Below are 25,900 nucleotides of genomic sequence, written 5' to 3'. Positions count from 1 at the left end.
ATATTTCTTACACTTCGCCCAATTGCTTATTCCGTACTTACTCGCTCTCATCTCTTCCTTTACTTCTTCCTGTAACTCATCAGGTTAATTTTTAGAGGCATTGATATGTTTAATACCAAAGGATGGCAAGGACTCCCGATATTGCAAAAATTACAGACCCATTTCGTTAGTTAATGTAGATTATAAAATTGTTTCAAAAGCATTAGCTATATGATTGGAACCGCACCTTCCTTCGCTGCTTGGTAAGGAGCAATCAGGCTTTGTTAAAGATCATAATCTCACAGATACAAGAGATTGTTCTTCAACATTTTATATAGGATGTCTCATCACTTGGATTTACTAGCTGCAATTGGCCTTGATGCGGAGAAAGTCTTCGATAGAGTCTCATGGCCATTTATTTTTCATGCCCTTAAATGGTTCGGCTTCTGCCCAAAAATGATTACCTTGATCGCTTTACTCTATTCAGAACCCAAGGCAGCCATTTCTTCCAATGGTCTTGTATCTCCTTACTTCACTCTTCACAGAGGTGTCCGCCAAGCTTGCCCTTTATCCCCTTTTCTTTTTAATTTAGCATTGGAACCTTTTCTTTCTCGAATACGACAGACTCACTACATTACGGGTTTTACATCTGAATCCCAACACATCAAATTAGCAGCCTATGCAGATGATATATTGGTCTTTCTTTCTCAGCCACAATCCTCACTCCCTGCATTCTTACAGGAGGTTGAAGCTTACGGTTTAGTGTCAGGGTATAAATGAGATGTTTACAAATGTGAGATTATGCCTTTAACCAAATACACGTTTAAGGAAGATTTTCAGATCTCCAAGTTTACATGGAACTCCAAACATATAAAATATCTCGGACTTTGGTTCTCTCCCTCCACTTTCACATCTATATCTCTCATCTTGGATAAATGCATAGATAAATTAAAAATGCTCACTGCAAGATGGCATCCGCTTCATCTCTCTTGGTGGGGTCTTTTAGACACCATCAAAATGATGCTCACCCCTATAATCCTCTATATCATTTCTAATAGACCATTACCTGTACCAGCCAAATACTTTCAAAAGATTAATTCTATGCTGACAACATACTTATGGAATAACAAAAAAGCACGGATGGCATTACAAAAATTAACGCAACCAAAATCAGAAGGAGGCGTTAATTTCCCCCATTTTTCCAGCTATCACGAAGCATTTCAACTGAAACAGCTATCACATTGGATCTCTGACCAATCATCCAACAGCCCATTGTTGGTTGACCTTGAAGCCTCATTTATAGCACCTTTTTCATTTCATGAATATTTCTCTTTTACCCGCAAACCACAAAAAATCTACACACCAGTAATTCAACATTCATGCAAATTATTACAAGCCACTCTTTCTCTGATCCCGCACGATCTTGATACTTTTCTCAATTCCACAATTTGGCATAACAAATTAAAAATAAACCTTCATACTGGAAAGTATGGAGAGATAAAGGCTTAATATGGGTACACCAATTATTTGACCAAGGCATACCCCTTCAATTTTCGCAAGCACAGGACCTGTATCACCTACCGACTTCCTTCAAGCATACATTTTTAACCCTCAAACTGCAATTTCCGACACATGTGCTCAGTTCTCACTAACGCCCTCTCCATCCTCCCAATCTCCTAACATTTGGAACAGTTTTTTATGTGTACATCCTAAGGCCTCTGCTTTTTATTCTCGCTTAACACAACCTCCTATAAACAGAGATAAATCTAAAATAGAACTTACTTGGGAGACTGACTTGGGTGTTGATTGGCCTGTTTCATTATGGAACAAAATATGGTTAAAAATAAGGAAATCCTCCAGAGCGGCAAGCACCACTCAAACAATTTTTTTTATCTATAACAGACTGCTTATTACACCCGCACATCTTCACAGGATTCATGCTGCTACTCCTGGAACATGCTGGACTTGCTCTCATGACATTGCTAACTTAAAACACATGTTATTTACATGCCCCTTTGTCTTCAAGTTTTGGGAACAGGTTTGGTCTCAAATTAACACCATTTTCAACACCACAGTTCGCTTTTCCTTTATTATTATTATTTTAGGTAGCTTGTCACCTGATTGGCAGAAAAGTAACTCACAATTGCGGATCATTTATTTACTATTAGCAGTTGCCTTTCAGCAGATAACAAAGAATTGGAAAGACACCTCCAAACTGTCATATCTGCCTGGTGGTATGCCACTTGCCACAATCACAGATTAGACACAACTCTTGTTTATCCAATCTCACTCGCCACAAAGAGATTAAACCTATGGTCTCCTGTCACACAATTTTTAGATGGTAGTGCGAAAAAATCCTTTCTTCCACAACCTTCATTACAAAAAGTTGCTAAGCCTCCTTGACTTCCTTTATTTTGTATTAACATAGCTTAATATCCTTTTTTGGTAATATGTACATGATAATATTTTCAAATAACATTGTATCTTCCTTTTATTCTATGCTATATTTAACATGAACCAGACTTTCTTTGTCTTTAGATCTGCATATTCCTCCTATGTGCTTTTCTTTTCAATTTCAATGTAACTATGTATCATCAATATCCTTTTTTTTTTTTTATTTCTTTCTTCAATTGATTACCTGTACGAAGTATTGTTGATTAATTGCTATTCTTAAATAAACTTACTTTTGAAACTTAAAAAGAATGAATGAGCTGTTTGGACTGTACTTTTGTAGCGGTGTGACAAACTTTTGCAAAGAAAATCCATCCTTTGCCCACATGTGGCTTCTTTTTGTGATGATCTTAACCTAGAATTAAGCAGGCAGCCCCTAGCACAATGATGCCCACTGCCAATTCTAATGCGCACCACTCAAGTTAAAAGACCACCTTTCAACCTGGTATATACCCAATAACAACACAATATAGATACACCTAAACAGAATAAATTAATAGAATCTCTAAGCTACCTAAAGTGTTTACTGTTTGTTGACCCCCCCCATCCTCGTTTGCAGCATTACCTGCCCAAGGTTTTTGGCCACATATTTCCACCTGATGTACGGCGTTCTGGAAAGAAAAAGAGAATGGATATGTTATAACCACTTTCTAACTGGGCAAGTACTGAACAATGAAACTGTGATTACGGATTCTCATCCCACTCACACATATGCTTTTCTCATTGTGCCTATGAGATTTGCATAATACATAATGAGTTGATGTTGATAGTATAATATGATAATCAAATGGGCAGCAGCAGCCGGTGCAGGTAAGCGCGGTGGGGTGGGGGTGGAGGATGTGGACAGACGACGGAATAGGGCAAATTAAATAAATAAATAACTTCTATTCCGTCGTCTGTCACCATACCTCAGCGCTTCGCCCCACCCACCGCGCTTACCTGCAATGGCCGCCGCTGCAAATGGGCAAAGTTGGATTCTACTGTCAATAATGATATTTTGCCTGTCTTCTTATGCTGAAGATATATCTAGGGTAGGGCCGTAGACTGAACACTTTGTTAAACCACTGAGTTGTAAGAAACTGTGGTGTAAACCCGGCATCCTCTGCAGTGTGCTCTGTGAGTGAGAGCCGTTAAGGCAGGATTTATTAGCAGTAAATGAAATCCTTGAATGATATAGTTTATTTTAGCAATTATTTCGTCACCTTTGCTAATTACTCTAATTTGCTTTTGGCACGCTACTTCTGTATGGTAGAATCTAGCCCAGCTCTGGATGTGTTGCTTGTTACATAAACTTCACCTATTCACAATTAATGTAAGTATATGTAGAAATTCTGCCATCTATGATTACAAACCCACAGTGCTGCTGTAATTTTTGCTGGAAATTTTACATTCACAGTGCCCAACCCCTTGACCCTGCCCCCAACACCTCGTACCTTCCCCTCAGACCCCCTCTAAGAACACCTTTGGGATGAATTGTTCATAATTAGTGCTCCCGGTTGTATGGTATTTATTTTTTAAACATTTCAATTTGTATTTATCCATATTTCTTTTTTTGCAATCGTATTGGTATTTATCCGTATTTATTTTGTGTTTTGAGGATAAACGGAGTCGTAAAATGGTAGCTTTCCACATTTTTTTAACTCTTAGATATGCACTCATACGTGGGTGCCTGTCGCGTTTTAGCAAATTAAGCAGCCACATATAACAAAACACTACACTCACAGGTGAATATTAGTGTTATACTGCAAATATATGTTAACATATGCCTGTATTTAAGGCATTCTGATCCTGTTTTATAACTCCCCATTGTGGCCATCTGCTCAGGTTTTGCCTGGAATTAATGGGAGCTTGAAGAGTTTTTCACAAAAAGCACAATTTCAGTATTTTTACGTTTTATTAATAAATACAGACAAGAAATTGAATTTTTTGTGTCTGCATTTATCTGTGAAAACAGAAAACTGGGAGCCTTATCTATAATATGGCTGTACTATTACCGCCTGGCCCCTATAAGCCTGCCTCGGCTTTTGAACAAAACATTAAGTTACAGAAATATTAGCCCAAAAATATTGGGATATAAAAATATCATGATGCAGAAATATTGTTGTCAAGAATATCGATTTTTCAGGTAAATAATATTGTGGGCAAGAATATTGTTGTTAATATCGTTTCCAACAATACAGTTCTAAAAAATATCGTTTTTTATTATCTCTATCTGTTAAAGTTCATATATTAATTTGATGTGTTATTGTTTGTATAATTGTTAGTAATATTCTTAAATATATTTCAGAATGTTAAGTGATTTATAATTTGTGATTCAATTCCTAATAGTAATTTATAGTGTCGGAACAGGTTCCTAGGTTTTTAGGGGTATTATGTGGGAAGTTAATTCAGTAATAATTGATTAAACAGTTAATAATTTATTATTAAATATTTAATTGATTATTTATTAATCATGTAAATCATGTAATAATTGTATTTTTAGCTATAGATTACTTGTGGGCTATTGGGTTTGTGAGGGTATAATGTGGGATGTTAAGTAATAAATATCTTTTTTTAAATTGATAATTATTAAAATGTTTAATAATCATGAAATTGTTTAATTGTGTTCATTTTTATATACATAATTTGTTTGTGATAATGAATACTGTTTCTACTAAGAGTTTTATATTTGTTGTAAATTGATAGGGTTATTCAAATATTTTATCTTTTTGAAATGAAGTACTTTCTCTTCTGTTGCACAGAATGGAGTGGGAATAGTAAATATAATTCCTACGAACTCTAATGCTTTTCCTACTGCTACACAGACGTTAATAGGAAGAGTGAATATTACCCTTCCAAAGTCCAATGTTTTCCCTACTGTTGCACAGACTGAAGTGGAAAAGGTAAATGTAACCCCTCCAAAGTCCAACACTTTTTCTACTGTGCAGACAGGAGTGGGAATAGTAAATTTAACCCTTCAGAAGTCCAACGCTTTCCTTACTGTTGCACAGACTGGAGTGGGAATAGTCAATCTTACCCCTCCAAAGTCCAACGCTTTTACTACTGTTGCACAGACTGGAGTGAGAATAGTAAATTGTACCCCTCTGTGTTCCAACTATTTCAATACTGTTGCGCAGACTGGAGTGGGAATAGTAAATGTTATCCCTCCAATGTCCAGTGCTTTTACAACTGTTGCACAGTCTGGAGTGGGAATAGTAAATTTAACCCCTCCGAAGTTCAACTCTTTCTTTAGTGTTGCACAGACTGGAGCGGGAATAGTAAATTTTACCCCTCTGAAGTCCTACGCTTTCCCTACTATTCCACAGACAGGAGTGGGAATAATAAATGTAACCCCTTCGAAGTCCAACACTTTAGCTACTGTTGTACAGACTGGAGTGGGAATAGTAAATGTAACCCCTCCGAAGCCCAACACTTTCCTTACCATTGCACAAACTGGGGTGGGAATAGTAAATCAATTATTCCCAGACTTCAATACATTTCTTAATATTTATTAAATATAGCTATTATTATTATATATATCCTAGTGGGGTGAATTGGAACTAGAATATTTTTGGCGCTCATAAATTAACGTATTTGTTTTGTGACAAAAGGCTATGATCAATAGCTGTGCTCAAGATGGGGGGAAACACCCTAAACCCTCCAAACTTTGACCCTAAGGTCGTTACTTAAATCAAACAACAATCTTTGGCACACTCATGCATCAAGAGTAACATACAATTTCAATGGTTGTACAAAAAAGAACAATGCGTTATTTTCAGATCTTCGTCTTTAATTCTTTCGCCCAGCCAATACGTGTTTCGTCGATAGCGGAGAACGCCGCGACTTCTTCAGGGCTGTACGGCTCGCAAATCTCTCAATTCCTCTCACCTCTCTGCCGGTTCTACTTCCGACCCGGCTGGTAAAATATTATAATGTCCTGTTACAAGTGAGCATGTAGCTCCATAGTAGTTAAGCCTTAGTATCAGGAATGAGATCAAAACGACTTCGGTCCAGTCTAGTGTAATGAGATATGAGATGCCAAAAAACCCTGTCCGTTCCTGAAGCGAGTACACTCCCGTGTGCAAGTGTTCCCGTGGTCGTATCATCGAGTGTGTCCCGGAAACTAAGTAGAAAAGGCAGAGAGGTGAGAGGAATTGAGAGATTAGCAGTAAAGACCACAATCTTAGCAACGTGTGGTAAAAGCCAGGATCTTCAGCAACGTGGTCTCAGTGTGGGGAGAATCTACATTGGTGTCTGTTTTTATGGATGAGAGTTATATACTTTACCTTGAACATGGATCAGAGGAGGCCTGTAGTCGCAACTAGCTGGTATTTTGTGAATGGGCTACAGATATACAGCAGTTTATTTAGTAAATGTTTTGGTGTTTTCACACTTCTTCCTCCAGCAAGTGGGAGTAATGTAGTCCATTTATACACCTGGAGACTTTTGTTGGAAAGACGAGGAAAGGAACATTGAAGATTTTCTTCTCCAGCAGATTGTGGACTGTGTGTTCTAATTGTTTTCCCTATGGTGTGGTGCTGACAATATTTTGTGTTTTCTAGAGTTTATAATGTTTGTGTGCAAAACAACTTGTTTTGGGAGAATGCGATTGGATAGTGTATAAGTGTTAGTCAGTATGCAGCCATTATGTTTGGGTTTTTCTTTAAAAAAAGGGAATTTCTACCATTATATGTTATGATGTTGTGTAGTGTGATGTCTGATGTCTCCCGGGGTGTTTTTTCGTGCTGCGGGATAAGTTGCAGTTGTGGGATGGTGCAGTAATACCACCCACTGTTGCGGTTGTGTTGTTGTCTACCACTTTCATCGGGTTGTTGGATGGTGCAGTAATACCACCCACTGTGGAGTTGGTGGGATGGTGCAGTAATACCACCCACTGTGGAGTTTGTGGGATGATGCAGTAATATCACCCACTTTTGATGTGGAGTTTCTGGTATGGTGCAGTAATACCACCCACTGTGGAGATTGTGAGATGGTGCAGTGATATCACCCACTTTTAATGTTACGTTTTGTGATGATGTGTGGTTGAAGTAGGTGTGCCCCCCCACCTATGGGAGTGTGGGTGAAGGGCAGGGTTGACGTTGTTGTTCCAGAGTTGATGTTGTTGTTCCACCCTACCTACGGGGTAAGGGCGAAGGGCAGGGTTTAAGCTAAATGTCCTGTGTGAAGCGTTGTTCCACTCTCACTTTGTTGGAGTGAATGGCTGTGTTTAAGCCCAAAGTTAAGCGCGATTGGTGTGTTTCCACCCTTACAGTGTATTAGGCTGAGGGGCTTTGTGTGTAATCTAAATATATGTGTGTATAAAGTGTTGTTCCACCCTACTACAGGTTTGGGTGAGGGGCATTATTTAAGCCTAGGTGTTTCACCAGTTTAGGTGTTTCATCTTTCCTGTTCACTTGATCTTTTGTCATAGGTTGTCCACTACTGCCCCCCTGTGGTTGGTTCCCTTCTTGTTTAGTTATGTCAGCCTTGCCAGCTGGCATGTTTGCAGCATTTTGGGGTCTGTTAGAGAATTAGTGGTGTGATAGCGCGTGTATGTTGTGTTCTGGGTAGAAAGGGAGAAGGGGTTATTATTATCAGTATGATTATTTCCTGTTGTTACATTCATGGTCCATTGCAAATATTGTGTTGCTTATTCAGTTATGCATAATGCTTGAAATGTTTTCATCTGTTTTTCACATGCACTTTTAGTGTGTGTTTCTTATCTAGTTGTGCATAATGCATGCAATGTTTTCCACCTGTTACCTTCATGCATCTGCATTGCTTCTCATTGCTAAATGGTAAACACCAGGCAACAGTATAATGTTATTATGTGAAAAGAAAGGAGATGTGGTATTCCTGCTGCTCAGCCAGTGTGACTGTGGTTGTGGAATGTTGGTGTGTGAGGATGCTGTGTAATGTTGGTGAGTGAGAGAGTCAGTTGGAGGATGAGCTGAGCAGCAGGACGGCTGCTCCTGGTGGGGCTCTTGATGATAACATCTATCTTAATAAATCAACCTACATAATCTACATGGACCAGGCGTCGTTCTTTGTACAACAGTATTGCTAATATGCATGCCTAAATATGTATAACCTCAAACTCATATGTTCTGCCAGTGTTCCTTTTTGCATGCAGTGCCATACACCTATGTCAATCGAGCAACTTTGCAATCATTAGCGCCCATATTTGATCAAGATTGATATTCCCTTTTGAATTTTTTGAAATAGACATTGAACTATTGGCCTTGAAGCAAATGGCAAACACTTCATCCTCCACATAGATCTGAAAATTTGCATTATCAAATAATCAGGTGTTGGGAGCTCAACGAGTAAATGAGATTTGTATTTAATAGGCTATCAATATCTTGTGTGGGCTTTAGTGTTAGTTTCTTGGTAATCAGTGATGGAAGGGTATGTTACTGCTCCTCGTCTCACATTCGCAAACAACGTTCTCTGATGGTGTAGAGAGCTGGTGTGAAATAGCTCAACTGCTTTTTAAATTTTGAGCAAAATCTGCTTACCTGGGGTAGCTGTCCCTGTAGATCAGAGTTGGACAAAAGAGAAAGTAAAGGTAGCTGGAAAACTCTGGAAGTTTCACTTTCTTTCCTAAAACATAAAAAAAGTAGATGAGGATAACCTGTCTGTTTGATGTCTAATCACTTTTTGGAGGATTGAAAACATCTTTTGACAAAGAAAACCCTATTTTTTTGGGGGGGGAGTTTGTCAAGTACATAACAACTCACAAATACAAGTGTCATAGATCTAGGCCATGAAGTTACAAAAATTGCCATAACCAAGGACATGCATTCCATAACATCGTTTCAACACGCACCTTTTCTACAAAAATATATAACATGACCCCGACTGATCTTGGGTAAACCACCTCCCTAACATGATTTTTTTTTTATATGAGTCTTGTACATTTTAAAATAAGACGCACAATTGCTTGGTGATGTGCTGATACAGATGTTAGTCTTTTATCCCCAGTCCACCAGAAAGAACCTAGACAACGTTTCAGCGATCGTTAGGCACCGTCTTTAGTTTGGGATCTGAAGTTCTTGCACACCGTAGCAGCCCCCATCTTGGATATGGATGAATTGGGACACTTGATGCCACAGTTACAGTGTCCAACACTCAAGAGCAGGAATCCTTCGGGGACCTGTCCGAGTTATCCTTCTGCCCTGAAGGAAACCACACAATCCTCCTTGGACACAAAGAAATTGGATCCCAGTTCTGATAGTGCTCTATGCCTCAGAAGGGTCACCGGGCATGGGGTGGAATCACCAATAAAAAGATCGAAGCAAAGTTTTTTAGTTAAGGTACGAGGCTCCAAAGATCAGTCAGCTGGTCTATACCCCTTTCAATCAATCAAATATTGAAATAGACGTCACACCTACTTAGAGTAGATAGATAATAAGGACACATGAAGCACAGGCTGGATGTGCTCAATAAGCAGCTAAATGAAATGAACAGACTTTTGTTGATCTTGGGAACAGAAAAAGGTACCACACTCTCTGGCTTTAATTTTGCACGGCAGCCATTTGGTTGTAACTAACAAGTTGATAACCACAAAGAATCCTCCACACTGTACACATGGGCAACAGAACGTTTGACAGCCATCTGATTATTATAAGAAGCTTCAGCAGTATTCAAATTGGTGACAGCAGACTTGGGAATTATTTTTAGAATTAGCAACAGGGCTAGACAGTATGTAATTTGGAAGCAAAGAGCATAAAAACGATAAGTACAATAAAACAAAGACTTAATAAGTGTCTTGTTAAAGGAACACAGATGACTTGGTCTTCTTGGTGTTGTGTAAGAAAACATTTTACGTATTGTTATATTTCTTGGTTGACTCTCTTGATTTGACTGTCTGACTGAGGTTGGTAACTGCTGAAATTATTTGTGTGAACCACCAAGACACAACTATGCCTCACTCTATGCCCTGGCCCGAGATAATAGTCAGTATGTTGCTGCTCCTTATCAGTGAGAGTGGTACATTTGTCTAGTTTGGTACGCAGCCTAGCAAATCCCTTTGCGTCTGGACGCTGTGATAATTGGTTCTCTAAGATCTTCAGTTCCTAGTTACGTGTATCTAGCTGAGCGTGCAAGGCTTTACGGACTCTGTATTGTTTGGCGATGCATATTCCATGCAAGTAGGCCTTCAGGGCATCTGAAGTTGTGCCGACTGAGTCCACGAGTCCACTGAGCCCTCATTTGTCTGGAGGACATTCACGATTTTGGTCTGTACTTCCTCTTTGAAAACATTATTGAGAAGGGACAGTGGGGATAGATGCCAAGTGAAAGCCCTGTGAGCCAGGGCAGGCAGTTCTAAGATGAGTTTGACTTGGCCGAGGTCTAACAGTGTACAAGGTAGATGTCCCACTTTTTTCACCCACGTGCGTCCTTCTTTCATACTTAGCCAATAGTTCAGTCGGGCCCATGTGGCATGTGTAGTGGAGATATGCGTCTCCTCCTTATCCCCGATGTCTCAGGCCATATATTGACCTAGTTTCCTGCATCCATGGCATCTGCCAGTACTGTTTCAGCCTTAAGTTGTGAGTGGAATCTAAGAATTTAACAATCCACTTGTCGGTCCATTACTAGATTAAAGTCTCCACCCCATAGTATATGTTGAGGGGACAATGAAGCGCACTTGTACCAGATCTGTTCCACAAAGTTGGCATTGTTGATTTTGGGGCCGTAAGAGTTCAGAAGCATGATGCGTCTACCATATTTTACGACCTGACCAGTTTGAATCTCCCACGAGGATCATTAGGCTCGTAGAGTAGCTGAAAGGGAATGCCATGCCTAAATGGAGGATTGTGCCCCTGACGTAGGAGGAACATGTTTCAAGTGCTTTGTAGCCATGCCATTTTGATGCAAAGTGGGAGGTGTGGTCGGCCATCAGCTGTGTCTCCCAGAGGAGAGTCACATCTATCTGGTGTCTGTCTAGTATGCAAGTACCTGTCTGATTTTCCAGAGGTTGTTAAGCCTCCGGACATTCAATGTGGGGAGATGTAGGTGTTTTACTGCACCACTACTTGTGGCTGCCAGGTTATAGTTACAGTCTGAGCGAGCCATGTCACCTCATAAAAATGCCGGACCTTGCCCTGTGTCTCTTTGACTGCCCTGGAAGTTGTGTTAATTGCTTTCTAAGAAATGTAAGTATCTGTATGTAGCTATGATTTACCCCAGAATCCCACCTCCCATCCACACTAGCCACCCCAACCTGCCAGTAAACCTCTTCCTACCCCACCCACCTGTAGTGCACCAACATGGTGCAAGCACCCTCACAATTGTAATCTGAACTGGTAAGGGTTTTTTCCTTTGGGTGAATGTTATGTAATGCTATTTATACTTATAGAGTGCACGGTTACTCTAAGGTGTCCTGGCGCTAAGTACTGGTTACCTGGAGGGGCTGAAACATGCTACTGAGAAAAGAGCCATGTCTTCAAGCCCTTACGGAAAGAAAAAAGGCCCGAGGCATTTCTAAGCTGAAAAGGGAGCTCGTTCCAAGCTCTGGAGGCACAAAGAATAAAGCTTCTACCTCCCCAATTGTTTTTTTTGAAGGAGGCAACGTGCACTTGTTTAGCACCAGTTGATCTTAGCATCCTGCCTGGAACATACCATTGGAGTTTATGTCTGAGAAACTCAGGACCTGTTCTGTTGACGGCTTTAAAGACAATTCACAGAGCCTTAAAGCGTGTTCTTAGCTTTACGGGGAGCCAGTGCAGTTTTTTCAGTTCTCCCTTAACAGAAACAAACTTCGGTGTTCCAGACAGCATTCTGGGCGCTGCGTTCTGGACCAATTGAAGCCTATTCAAATGTTGTTTTTGAGCATTAAGGTATAAGCTATTACAATAGTCCAGACACGACATTATAAGGGCCGTCACCACTGTCCTAAGATTACTCTCAGTAAGGAAGATCTTAATTTTCCTGATAATTCTGAGAACCATAAAGCAGGCTGAGGTCACCATACTTACTTGGTCCCCCATAGTAAGTTTGTTATCCACCAGAATTCACAGATTTTCGGCTTTTCTTGAAGGTACTGGACATAGACCAAGGTCCTCTGGCCACCACTCCGGTGTCCACACCCAGGGATTATTGCCAAATTTTAGGACCTCGGTCTTGGAGGAGTTGAGTTTTAAACAGTTGGAGGACATCCAAACCGAAATGGCACTCATACAGTCATGGAAGCGATCCCCGGCCTCCTTTTCAGCTCCCTCTGTCAGCGATAGCACAATTTGTGTGTCATCTGCGTAAGAGGTGAGCTGGAAGCCAAAGGACCTAATGACTCCAGCCAATGGTGCCACATATATATTAAATAGCGTTGGGCTAAGAGACGAGCCCTGCGGCACCCCACAAGGGAGTGAGAAAGGTTCTGAGGTATTGCCATTCAGGTCAACAGTTTGCGACCTATTTGATAGGAAAGAATGTAGAAGTTTCCAAGCGGACCCCTTTACACCAATTTCAGACAACCGGTCCATCAATATTTTGTGATGGACCGTGTCAAAGTCCGCGGATAGGTCCAATAGAATGAGTATAGCATTTCCTCCCCTGTCCACAGCCTCTCTGATTTCCTCCGTGGATTTTAACAGAGCCAGCTCAGTACTATGATAGGCTCTGAACCCATATTGCGATGAGTCCAGAGAATTATTAAGATGGAGAAAAGCGCTGAGTTGGTTGTTCATTGTCTTTTCCAGTATCTTGGCGGGGAGAGGAAGCCTAGAGATCGGTCTGTAGCTATTAGGATCTTTGGGGTCCAGAGTATTCTTCGGATGCTTTTTTCCACACATTAGGAAATATGCCTGATGACAGAACGGCATTCAGCAAAGGGGTCAGTGCTGTTCCAATTGTTTCAGGGATTTGTTTAATGATCCGTACTGGACAAGGGACATTAGGAGCTCCTGATTTAATCGCATTCAGTACTTTGAGTGTATCTGCCCTCTCCAAGGGAGTAAAATGGTAAAATGACGATGAAGAGCCGGAGTCGTCCGCTTCCTTCATGTTGGAATTGATCTGATTCTTTAAAATGATACTAGTGAATGAAGAAAATATGTTTTCTATTTTATGTCTAAAAAAGTCCGCAATTTTATTGCAGAATTCAGGATGGCTTTGACTTTTAGGAGTATTCGGGGTAGATAGTTTAGTTATAGTTTTAAAAAGTTCTTTTGAATTGAATTTAACTAATGCTATTTGCATTGAAAAAAACAATTTTTTTGCTTCTAGGAGTGAATGCTTATGGCTGGTGATACAAATGTTGTATCTTTCCTTATCTGCTTCATCATAGTGTTTACGCCATGTCCTATCTGATTGCTTACAAGCCAATTTTTGGGCTTTAAGTTCGACAGAGTACCAAGGAGCAGCGGGTGAAGCTCATTTAGGAATCCATTTTTTCCTCGGAGCTAGCTGATCGCAAGCATTAGTTAGCCATTTGTTATAAACAGCCGTGGCCTCTTCCACATCCGGAGGAAGATGAGATAAAGAGCTCATGAGAGAATTTTCGAATTTCATAATATCTAGTTTTCCCCAAGCTCTGGTCACGATCTCCTGGGCCTGTTTAGTGCTGGTTGGATGAGCCAAATGACTATTCAGTTCAAACTGGATGGCACAGAGATCTGATTCAGAGTGTCAGACCAACGCTTCGTACACGGGGTGTTTGCCGGGGTGAGGGCTGTGGTGAAATGAACAGGTGACAAGAAGGTCATTAACCAGTGTTGGGAATCGGCATCGGTCCTCGGGTGATAAGCAGTACAATTTGGCAATATGTGCCCAGGGGATCATCTGATAGAACCCTCCTAGTTTGTGTTATAGTATATCAGCTGCCCCCCACCCCCTCATGTCGTGCTGTCTCCTTCAACCCAGAATTAATAGATACCCTCGCTCTGCCAGAGGATCTATTGCACCTCGATTAAGCTATCATTATGGCCAGGTGAGTTTTCAGAGACTGTGCAATCTCGGGGATAGTACATGTTGCTTAAGGAGCCGTGCTGTTTGGGTCTTGGAAAAAGTGTGGCTTGTTTCAGTGCAACTTTTCAGCTGTGCCAGGTAAAGAATGGCATAGGGATGCTGGCTCGCTGGAGTTCGTTCTTCAGTGGCAGGTACTCATGCCTCGCTTTGTGGACTGCCAGACTGAAGTCCGAGAATATATAGTGGGTATTACCCTCTTGGCCAGGGTTGAGCTGCTCCCTAGCCAACCGGAGAACAGTGTTGTGAACTTCGAAAATGAAAAGCCTTGCTATTAGGTCGCATTGGAGCTCGTAGAGGGGCTCTTGGATCCACCACAAAGAGGGGTGAAAAGCAATCTGCTTAAAATAGCGACCTAAAAAAGAGATTTTGTACTCCACCATATTTGCAGTATTGGTGTACTCCATCAGGCATACAAATCTGTGGTTATCGTGGCGAGACCTGGCCTCCAGCTCCTTGTTTTTGCCTGCATGACCTTCAAGGCTTGTCATGTCAAGGAGTTTGGAGCCATTGTCATGTCATCCTCTAGTGCTGAAAATCAGGCTTTAGCATCCACAATTTGTTGTTCGTGTCTGTCTAGTTTAGAAGAGTTCTTGTTCACTTTGGCAGAAAGCATGTCTAGTTTGCCTATTGAGGTGAGGCTCTTTTGCCTATGTAACAGGAGTCATTTGATGTCAGGGTCATCCTCTGCAGCGTCAGCCACCCGCAAGGCATTCAAACCCTTCACTGAGTTGCACTTGTTGTGCTTTGTGTCAAACTGCAGTTTGGCCTATTTGTGGTCACCTTTACCCATGGTGGTGCGCTGTGCTCTGGTCGTTTGTGTGGCCAGTCCCAGCGATGTCAACCCTGATCTGCAAAGAGGGGAGCCCATTGTAGGGCACCCCACAACACAATCCCAGTGTTGTCTTACCTGTGTCCTCTTTGCCTGTGTCTACAGCCTGAAACTAGGGACTGACCAGGAAGGGTGCCAGTGAGTGTCTTGAGGCATGTGGCTGGTATGCTCTTTTCTGCCACTCCCCCAGTCCGTAAACCCTCAGCCAACACTAGCTACCGCTATGACGCCATTTCATATGCAGGCTCAACAAGGGGGCCGCAATCTAAGCTCCTCTCTGTGAACGGTGGGACGGACCCCCTCAGCAGCACCAGACAGGTGTCACCCTGGCAATCCAGATCAGCAGACGTAGTGCCAGCCCAGGCTTCCTCAGCCAGGCACCATAGCCACTTATTGCAAGCGTCCATGCAGATCGCTATTCATCAGCCACCTTCCCTGCTGGCCCTGCTTACTACAACTTTGCTAGGGGCCAACCAATCCAGGCGAGGCTCACTTTCTAAGCAGCTCAGGTATACTGATCCCACGGCCCCCATCTTAGCGAGCGCCAGCCAGAGGTCCGGGCAGCTTAATTTGGGCCAAACCTTGTTGATCAGCACTCCGCAAATGCACAGCCCCAGCCTTTAGTACCATCCTGAGGGGCCCTCACACCATCTCCACTCTGGAGTCACCCTGTGCTGCACGGATGTGCCTCAAAACCCTCATGAGTGATGCCGTGGCACTCTACAAATCCGATTGATTGATGTTGCAGGATTCCTTCCCCAACACAAGAAGCCTCAAACAGGTGCAGCCATCTTGGGGCCAGGCACTCCAGTGCTCCCAGAGCTTGAGTAGTTATTGCATGAATTTGGAATTTTCCTGATTAGCTCCAATGTAGATGGGCTGGTTTCAGAGCAGGATTGGCTACCATCATACAACCATGCCCTCATTGCCCCTTTTCAGTCACCACCTCCTGCACTGTGGTGCTGTTTTGGGCATTTTTGCCATAGCTGCCTTCATTATCCTTCCCCTTGGTGGGAATGTATACAAATCCAAATTCATGGCAGAAGCACCTTTGGACTTCCACCTTAATTTGCGAGTGGTTCTCTGTTCCTTCTTTTGATGCCCTATCTCCAGTGTTGAAAGTTCTCTACTCTTTTTGGACCTGTGCCACTTAAAGCCCGAGACAGTCTGGATTGATTTCTTAGTTCTTCAGTCAGCCTGGAAGGAGCTGTCCCTTCTCTAAGCAAGGACAGTTGACAAGGCTCTCAGCTTGAATTGTGTTCTATCACAAAAAAGGCAAACAGACCTGTGAGAGGAAGAGTGATGGCACACAACCAAACGCGTTTCCTCTTCGGAAGCCTCTTATGCAAGAGTGCCTTTATACTACACCTGTTAAGCTGCAACCTGTTTTTGAGGAATACATTTATCAACCATTACAGCATGGATACGGATGTTGCAGCACATTCTTTGATAGGATAAGCTATTCAGCGCAACCTCTTTAGATAAGGAGAGCATGCTTGGTATTCTGCTTCAAGCATGTGTGTGTGTATAAAGGATCCAATGCTGGAGATGAAACAAGTTGCTTACCTGTAACTTCTGTTCTGCTTTTGTACCTTTCATAGATTCACATGCGACCCACCATCTACTCCGGTCAGAGACTCACATCTTGATCCCTTTCATTCTTATGCCACTGTTGAAGCTGTCTCCTTTGTGATAGTCGGGCCAGCTATGAGCCGTACTAGATCAGCGGTTTTTCTTTATGTGGGGCTATGCTTTTGGTTTTGGCTCGATATATTAAACATAAAGAAAGCATGCCACATTCAAAAATGCATTAATAAAAAAGAGATGCCTCTTGCAAACAAAGTGTTATAGGATCCCATTTGTAGACAGAGACATTCAGTAAATATTCCACTAAGGGAGAGGTGAGCTAACAGGTATCTTTAATTTCTACACATAATTCCATCGGTCTGCTGTACACCTCTTTCTGTCATTGTCCTTACGCACTGGAATTTGACAAACACTTGGATTACTTTGATGATCTTGTTTGTGGTATACGCCAGTGTAAGAAGCAGATTGAAAGTATACCACTCTGAAAGCCTAATGCCATTTGAACGTCCTGTGTTAGGTCAAAGGTTCTCAACTCTGTGTAAGGCATATGACCAGACAGAAACTGCTCCTGATGTGCTGTTCATATTGCCATCAACTTCTCTTTGGATAGGACTGGGTTTTTACAAAGTTATGTTCTTCTCAAAATCAAAAGAATATTGCAGATGTCAGTGTTTATCTTGTTTAAATGTGCATTAGTATGTTCTAATCAGTATATTGTTTTCCATTCAAATCAATTCACATGGTACAATCAGTCGCATTTTTGATAAATACTTTTAATCTTTTTGCACTGAAATGTAAGAATATACATTTATTTTATACAGCACGTTTCACGCTCAGAGGATCATTCTTGGTAACGGTTTTTCTAAAACGGGCTAATCTCTTGGTAAATCCCAAAGTAATATGGTCCAAGTGCTTCTGTTCTCTGTCGGAGGTAGATTGATACATCTGGGTCCTTCCACTAACTGAAAAATGTCCTAAAACCCTGCTGTGTTTCAGATCCAAAACCAGTCACTTCCCCCAAAAGTGGGGCAAACTATGGAAAAGATTATTAGTTTCGATGCTCGAGGGGGCCTATCAAATAATTGGGGAATTAATATATCCCCCCAGAGTCGCGGAGTTGTACAGGGTAACCCTTCCCTTTTTATTAGAAAACAGTTAAGAGGGATTTGACAGTCTGGACCTCACTGTAGCTCTCGTAGACTGGGAGAATAAATAGAATGAAAAGTAACATACTATCCAGTGGAGATATGGAGAGCTTCTTCAAACAAGTGCAGAAATTACTTCCCAATTGTTTGTAGAATAACGTTATACCCAGGCTTCCCATATGCTTACTTCAACAGCCCAGACAGTGGGAGGGCTTTTGCTTCTGGACCTGCTTATATAGTATATGGTTTCGCAGCTAAGGGTGGTGGCAGAATGGTCTAGGCAAGACTTGGACAAGATTTGGGTCCATATGGACCACATGATTGGAGACATGCCCCATTTTGACTTACTCTGGCAGGTCAAGCAACAAAGGCCTGTGAAGGCTCACTCAATTACCCTGGTAGAGCAAAAGCATTTAGAATATGGGTAAAGTAGCTATAAAGATGAGGCTAACAACCTTTCTATCACTATACACCCTGATACATTTTAATGAAGAATTATTTCTGGCCTGAATTCAAGGTCCCTTTTGGAAATGGTTAGATCGGGGAATGGGCAAGGAATTAATCCCTTTACACAAAGTAAAATACATTTACAGATAGATGAAAAAAAGAACTAAAACTTTGAGGGTTATTTCTCATATATAAATATCGCTCCTGAGCGACGTCTCTCAGCCAGTTTGGGCACACATGACACAAAGGAAATTAATAAATGACGCCAGATAACGCAGAGGCAAAGGGAATTACTAGGAAGGGACAAATGCCCTAGCACTTAAGTGTTACAAATAGGGCCGTACATTCTAAGATTATGTATAGATGGTACTACACCCCAGTTTTCCTTCATCGCATTTATTCTAATACCAGTCAAGAACGTTACTGGGAATGTGGAGAGCAAGGAAATGTGCTGTATAATTGGCGGGGATGCCCTAAACTGAAACAATTCTGAGAAGCTGCATTAAAGATCCTACAAACCATGCTGGAATAGCCCATGCCGATTAAGCCAGACACCATGATCTTGGGACTCAGACCTGCAGGATACAAAGGCTTGTCAAAACAAGACTGACAAGTAACAATGCTTTGCTTAGGCACTGTGAAAACAACCATAGCGTTTTAACTGGGAAAAAACACAATGGTAATACTTACACTTGAACACCTAAAAATCAATGTGGATGGTACACACTTAAGATGGGAAAGTGTGTGGAAACTGCTGCTGGAGGTCATGTGTCAAGACCTCCCAAATACTTTTTGCCCACCTAAATGGAAAGAGATGGATCGGTTTTGCTGATGCTCCAGATGTGCAGTCAATAAGGTTACTGCTATCGGACAGAAACAGAAAAAAGTCCCACCTAAAGTGGATATACAAAGTCAATTATGAATGTAAATGGAAGACTAATGTTTGGTTGACCATGTGGGGGGAAGGGAGGAGGGGGGGCATGAAAGTAAGAAATTCCTGAATTGTTTTGCAGTGTTTCAAAATCCTTATTAAAAAAGCTTTGACAAAAATCACTCTGGGTCTTTATCCACCAATGGGCTGCCTGACATGCTCAATCAGATCTATAGGCTCTTCACTGTTGTGAGGCCAATATATTTAGATGGGCTGTTAGGGCCATGCAGGATGCATATTCATTTATAGCTCTCCTGGCTATGATGGGCTTAAACTGTTAGAGGGTCCACCGCATCTTGCCTGTCCAGTACCCATTTAACCAAAAAACGTTATTGGATTTTTAAAAACATTTTACACAGTAGTAACCAACGCAAAGCATTGAAAGCAATTGTTACATTAGCTAAAACAAAGAAGTTGAAAAGATCGTGTCAATGGTAAAAAAATAAGGTACATAGTTCACCATCCGGTTCTGGAGCCAGATGTGTATGTGTTTCTGCTTTCAGTGACCAAACGTGAAGTTCTGACCTTGTAATGAAACATATTTTTATAAAACTGGGAAAGAGCAGAAATATAACAAGAAAAGTAAGGGAAGAGGGAGGACGGTATATCCTGGCCTGGGTGTGATGGGAGTAGGATGGAAGGCATGAAGTAGCGAAATTTCTTAGGAGACTGCTGGGAGGCCTGTGCTGCACGTTTTCCTCTTCTTCCTGTTCTTCTCTCTGCAGTGTGTGGCATGCAGAGCTCAGAATGGTGCTTGCCAGGTGAAGGGCAGCGGTCTTGCTCTAGGGCATTTCAGGTTGCTGGGTCCAGTTGGGAGGTTGGTTGTCAGGTGCAGTATGAATTCTGTGTGCTCCTGCAAGCTTCCAGGGAGGACTGAGTTGGCCGGCTCATTTTGAAGGATCTAATATCTCCCAATCCAAGATGGTGACCCGTCACTATTTCTTTATCTTGTCTGCCCACACTACCAAGGTAGTATATGCTTCCAGTGGCAGTAATTTACCTTCCAGGTCATATTAAGGGTATTTAAGGGGAAGAGGATTACAGTAATGTTGCTTTGATCACAATTATTTCATAATTCCGTGCACTGTATTTGTTTTGCACTGTTCTATTCTAAATAGTATTTCCCAGGTATTTTGTCCAGGTGTTTTGGGTTCTCTCTACTGAGTGCTGCTTTTCTTGAGTTCTGCTTTTGAGGTTTTTGATGCAATTCCCTTTTCCTCCACCAGAAGTTGTTGCCTTACAAAGGCATCCACTAATAGTTTATCTCCGTCAGCATGGTTGCTATGGGAGGTAATTGCCCTTTCTTTGGGGTCAAGTTTTCTGAGATCCAGATACGCCTGACACGACCAGCGGTTGACAGATTGTGATGCCAAGGAGCGTCAGTTCCTTTAAGAGCTATGGATCCTTCACCAGATCTCCAAGAGACCATCTAACAATTAAATATCCAGATGGATGCCTTGCGAGGGGAAAATACAGCCTTGAATAAATCTCTGGTGGCTCGCTCTTCCTCTGACTTGACAACGGTACCAGTTGGGACGACACGTTTTGATGGGGGTTCAGAAAAGGTTTGAGAGTTTTTGGATATCATGACAGTTCATTTAACCTTTCATCCTGTAGAGTTCTTGCTTGATAAAACCAAGGTGGGCTATCTAATTAGTTGTCTCACTGGGTATGCTATCTCTTGGGCCATGCCATTGGTCTCTGCCTCCCTCCCAGTTCTTGATAACTATACCCTCTTCTTCAAGAAATTTTGGAAGATATTTTGCAGGTCTAATCTGGAATATTTGGCAAAAGAAGCCCTTTTGGAATATTCAACAAGGATGCCAAGAAGTAATGGGTTATGTAACTCGCTTCAGGCGACTGGAGACAGATAGACAGTATGTTGAGCGAACTCTTCTTACCTTGTTCTGACTTGGACTGAGAGAAGAAATTAAGAAAGAGCTGATTCATGTCCCACATTCTATTATCTTAAATGAAGCTATAGAAACTCCTTGCATATTGAGTTTTGTTTAAAGAACGGAAGGAGGAGAAGCGTAGTAAACAATACAGTGCTCCATACCCAACTGCCAGATCTTTGACAGTACCCAGAACTGATGAAGTTAAGAATCCTGAAACCACTGAAGAACTGATGGGGAATGGTATAATTCAGGGGCCTTTGCCAGAGAGTGAGAAACGAAAATGTTACCTAAAAGGATTGTGCTTATACTATGGAGAAAAGTGCCATGTGATCAAGAAATGCCCAATTCATCGTTCTAGGTCATCAAAAACCTCCACTGACCAAACTAGAGAGGAGAGGGAGATTGGGTGTAAATTGTCTTCCTCAAATATCAGCATCAAGATTTCTTCCAGAATCAGGAAATCAGTTATTCTTACTTCCTGTTGCATTACACCTTGGACCAGACAGTAAGGTGACTATTATGGCCCTAATGGATTACAGGGCAACCGGAAATTACATGGATTTTAATTGGGTCTAGAGACATCAGATTCCTAGAGGACAAAAAGAGAAAGCAGAAGTGGTCCACATGGTTGATGGTACTCCTTCCTTTAGTATCTGATCCAGCCATGGAGTGTTCTCCTAACCTCTTAATGAAGATACTTAATCATCAAGAAAGACCAACTTTCGATTTAAGTGTGTCTTCCAACACCCAGTTATTTTGCGCCTTCCTTGGCTGTCTTTATAACCTGTATCTCAATTGGGCTACTTGTCTATCTTTTTCAGCTTCATTTCTCATAATCAAAACTGCTTAATCACTGCTAAGGAGTCAGTGGAACATTTTATTTGTGAGGATAAAGTGGCAAGATCAAGTGTGACAACAATGACTACGGTGCCAGAGCAATTTCACAACTTCCTGGATGTCTTTGGTTCTTCCAGCCCTAAACAGTTACCTCCTCATTGCCCCTGCAATTGTGCCATCACTTCTTAAGTGGGGGCAGAAATTCCAAACAGTAGCATGTATTTCTTATCCAAATAAGAAATGACATTCTTGGACAAAAATGTAGAGAATGGGTTTATTTCTCCTTTCATCTCTTCTGCTGGAGCACTCTTATTTTCTGTGCCAAAGACAAATAATTAATTAAGGCCTTGTATTGACTTCTTACAACTAAATGAAGTCACTGTTAAGGACCTTTATCCCCTTTCTTTAATTAAAGAGATCTTGAAGGCTGTTCATGGACCCTAAGTGTTTACTAAGATGCACCTAAAAAAAGCTTATCTACTGTTATGTATAAAGGAAGGGGATAAACCATCTCAACAAAAGCTTGTGGGTCTATTACAACCCTTAGAAACAGCTGAAAGGCCTTGGCAAATGATTGTAATCGGTTTCATTGTAGGATTGCCTCATTCCAAAACAATAACAGTTGTTATGGTTACAGTAGACTCTTTTTTAAAGATGGCCTATTCTTCTGCTCTGACCAAGTTGCCTCATGCCAAAGAAACAGCAGCATTTTTTATACAAGATATTTATCGTCCACATGAGTGCACAGAGAAAATTGTTTCAGACAGAGGGCTTCAGTTTAAAGGCTGTTTGTTCCCCTCTGGATATAACCAGAGCTTTGTCTTCATGTTTTCATCCTCAAACTAATGGACTTATGGAGAGGACCAATCAGACACTTGAACAATATGTTAGGTGTTTCTGTAGTGCTAATGGAGACAACTGAGTGTTGTTACTTCCCTTTCCTGAACTTACAAATAATGTCCAAAGTGCTACTAAGTTTACTCCTTTCTTTTGTCTTCAGGGATTTCACCCCCAAGATGTGTCCTGAAGTTCATTCCTCTCAGTTGGCTGTAACAGCAGATTCCAAGTTAGTTCACTTTCAGACAAAAACTAGGAAGCAGGTAGTTGAAAATGTACGGTCAGTGCAGGAAAGAATGAAGGAGCAGGCTGATAAACATGGAAGGATTAAACCTGATTACCAGACAGGACATATGGCATGGTTGTCCTCTCAATTTTCATTTTACCAACGAAATATGGTAAGTCTAAGTTCAGTCATTGATTTTTGGGCCCTTTCCCAATCTTATATAAGGTAAATGCTGTTATGATACGTTCCAGGGTGTGGAGTATTCACCCGACCTTTTATGGGTCTGAACTAAAACATTGTGTACTTGATCCTTTTTCAGGGGTTTCTCCCTCTTACCACCTATTTATGGTCAAGTTTGAAGTATCTGCTGTAGTTGATTCTCGATTTGTCTCAGGGAAATTACAGTATCTGGTTAGAAGTAAAGGGTGTCTGAACAATCTTGAGAGCCTGCTGAGGCTGTTCAAGCACCTTTGCTGGTCTGTCGATTTTGTTCTTTGTCACCCTACTAAACGTGGGCCTTCAGTGAGAGGGTGTACTGTTGGGAGCTTTGTGACAAGCATTTGCAGCTTCTTCATGTTCTTTTTGCAGTGTGCGGCACGCAAAACCTGGCGTGGTTCCTACTGAGTGGATGGCGGCTATCCTGCTTGGGGTCATTTCGGACAGCTGGTATAGGTTGGGAGGTTGGTGGTCGGTCACTGTATGAATCTTGATGGCATCCTGAGCTAGCGGGCACCATCTTGGAAGTTCTCCCAATCCAAATTGACGGCCCGTCAATACTGTTTTACCTTCTTTACCCAAACCATCATGGTAGCATTAGCTTCCTGAGGCTGTCCTTAACCTTCCAGGTCTAATTAAGAATACATAAGGATAGGTGAATTACAGGTATATGGTGTTGCAATTGTTTCCTGATTCTGTACAAGCTATTTGTTTTGCCTGTTCTATTCTAACTAGTATTAGCCTTGTATTTTTGTTCAGATGTTTTTTGGTCCTCTCTAATGAGTTCCGCTCTTCTGAAGTTCTACACTGGAGTTTTTGTGTACCATTCACCTTTCCTCCACTGGAAGTGATTTCTTTCCAAAGGCATCCACTGATAGGAGTTCATATCTATCAACAGCGTGACTGTTCCCATGAGGCACAGGGTCAAGACTGATTTGCATACAGCTGCATCTGCTCTTAGGACTGTGGCACCTTACACCACTTTTAATTATCCATCTGGCACTCTTGTGAACAGTTTTGTTGTGAATTTCTTTCTTTTTCTTCTGGTGTGCTGCTCCCTCCTAGTGTTTTGTCTAGGAACACTGTCTTTAGAATAATGAATAGGGAGAAAGTGGTGTTTACCACTTCCAGATTGGAGGCGCGCACAAGTATACTTGGACCTGTTAAAGTCTACTTCCCATTTAATGCTTTCAATGAACTGATTCTTAACACTTCAATCAGGTTTAACAATCATTGTGTTTTATTTCATTCTTGTTTCCATACTGTGTTTTATCCCAAGATTCTTTAATGAAGAAGCGTTTTAGTTTAACTTTTTTACACAAACCCAATGCATTTCGGGTCAACAAAGGGACCCTTCCTCAGGGGTCTAAAAATGAAAAAATAAAGAAAATATTGAGCTATTCAGTCATATACTCTTATGTTTACATTATAAACTATGTCCAAATAACTGTTAAATGAATCAACTGTGTTTCCATAAATGAATCTATCACATATGCCACATTCCCCCCGTTTCCCATCTCACTCTAGTGTCTGAACTGACAGGGTTTAAAATTAACTCCTAACTGTATCATTAAAAAACAAGAATTGTGGGTATACAAACCCCCTATAATATGCCGGTTCTAATCAAAAACAACCTAAATAGTGTTGTTCGTGTTGGCTGTGACAATGTCGAATACATTCAATACGTGGCATAGTAGGCGTGCAAATAGCAGCAACAAGTGTGATGCTCAACTACTTCGTGTTGTTAACTATTATACTTATATTCACACCTAAAAACCAACAATTAATTCTCTTTCATAAGATTCTTGGCGTTTCTATAGTTTATATCAGTACAATAACGTAACAGTGCTAGCGTATCCTCTTGGTCACTTACTTCCGTGTTAGCAAAACTCCCGCGTATACGAATACCAATCCGGGTTGAGTTTGTGAACGTGCGTGTACCTTCATTATTTATGTGTTACCTGATTGGTTCAAAACGCGCTAACGAGTCGCGAATGATTCCGATCAGGCCAGAAGGGTACATAAATTCAGGAATACGTGTATTTTGTTACACATTATCAAACATTGAGGTGACCACTGCTATTTGTCTAATCTATTACGCAAAAACCCTAATCTATACACGCTCAAATATTATCGTCTAAAAACATGAGAATACAAACTCATGTGTTGTGATAGTAAACCTCAACAATATCAAGTCCAATCAAAAATTAAAATGAAAAATGAAAATGAAAAATAAAAACGAAACACAAATAAAAAATAATAATAAAAATGGTAATGATAATCATCTGATCGTCTTGTCAGTTCAGCCATTTTGGTTTGGGATGTGATGTCCATGCAGGAATGCAATGCCATTTCTCCTCAACAGTTTACAGGAAGCAGGATAATTCTATTCTGTCGTTAATTCCTGACGGTTGCATACTGCCCAATTTCCTGATCCAAAAATATTCTGGTCTGAGTCTTTGTTTGTGGGCATCCATTGTTGGATGTGGTTTGATCACTTCCAGTATAGTGAATTGTAGCTGTGCGATATTGTGACCTGCTTCTATCCAGTGTGTAGCCAATGTAGAC

The 25,900-nt window shown here is 41.2% G+C and overlaps 1 protein-coding gene across 2 annotated transcripts in view; it reads right to left on the bottom strand.

Annotated features, from left to right (window-relative positions):
* The window catches only part of SOAT2 (sterol O-acyltransferase 2), a 467,803-nt gene that overhangs the window by 146,106 nt on the left and 295,797 nt on the right, over positions 1 to 25,900 (bottom strand). For both annotated transcript variants that reach the window (XM_085654643.1, XM_085654644.1), the window contains 2 exons: positions 8,928 to 9,012; positions 2,996 to 3,041 (listed from right to left, as the gene is read on the bottom strand). In XM_085654643.1, the coding sequence (XP_085510769.1) occupies positions 2,996 to 3,041; positions 8,928 to 9,012 (131 nt within the window). The remainder of the gene's footprint in view (positions 1 to 2,995; positions 3,042 to 8,927; positions 9,013 to 25,900) is intronic.

The sequence above is a fragment of the Triturus cristatus genome, chromosome 4_1, assembly GCF_964204655.1.
Source record: "Triturus cristatus chromosome 4_1, aTriCri1.1, whole genome shotgun sequence".
NCBI lineage: Eukaryota > Metazoa > Chordata > Amphibia > Caudata > Salamandridae > Triturus > Triturus cristatus.
This window is presented reverse-complemented; position numbering and strand designations above follow the sequence as displayed.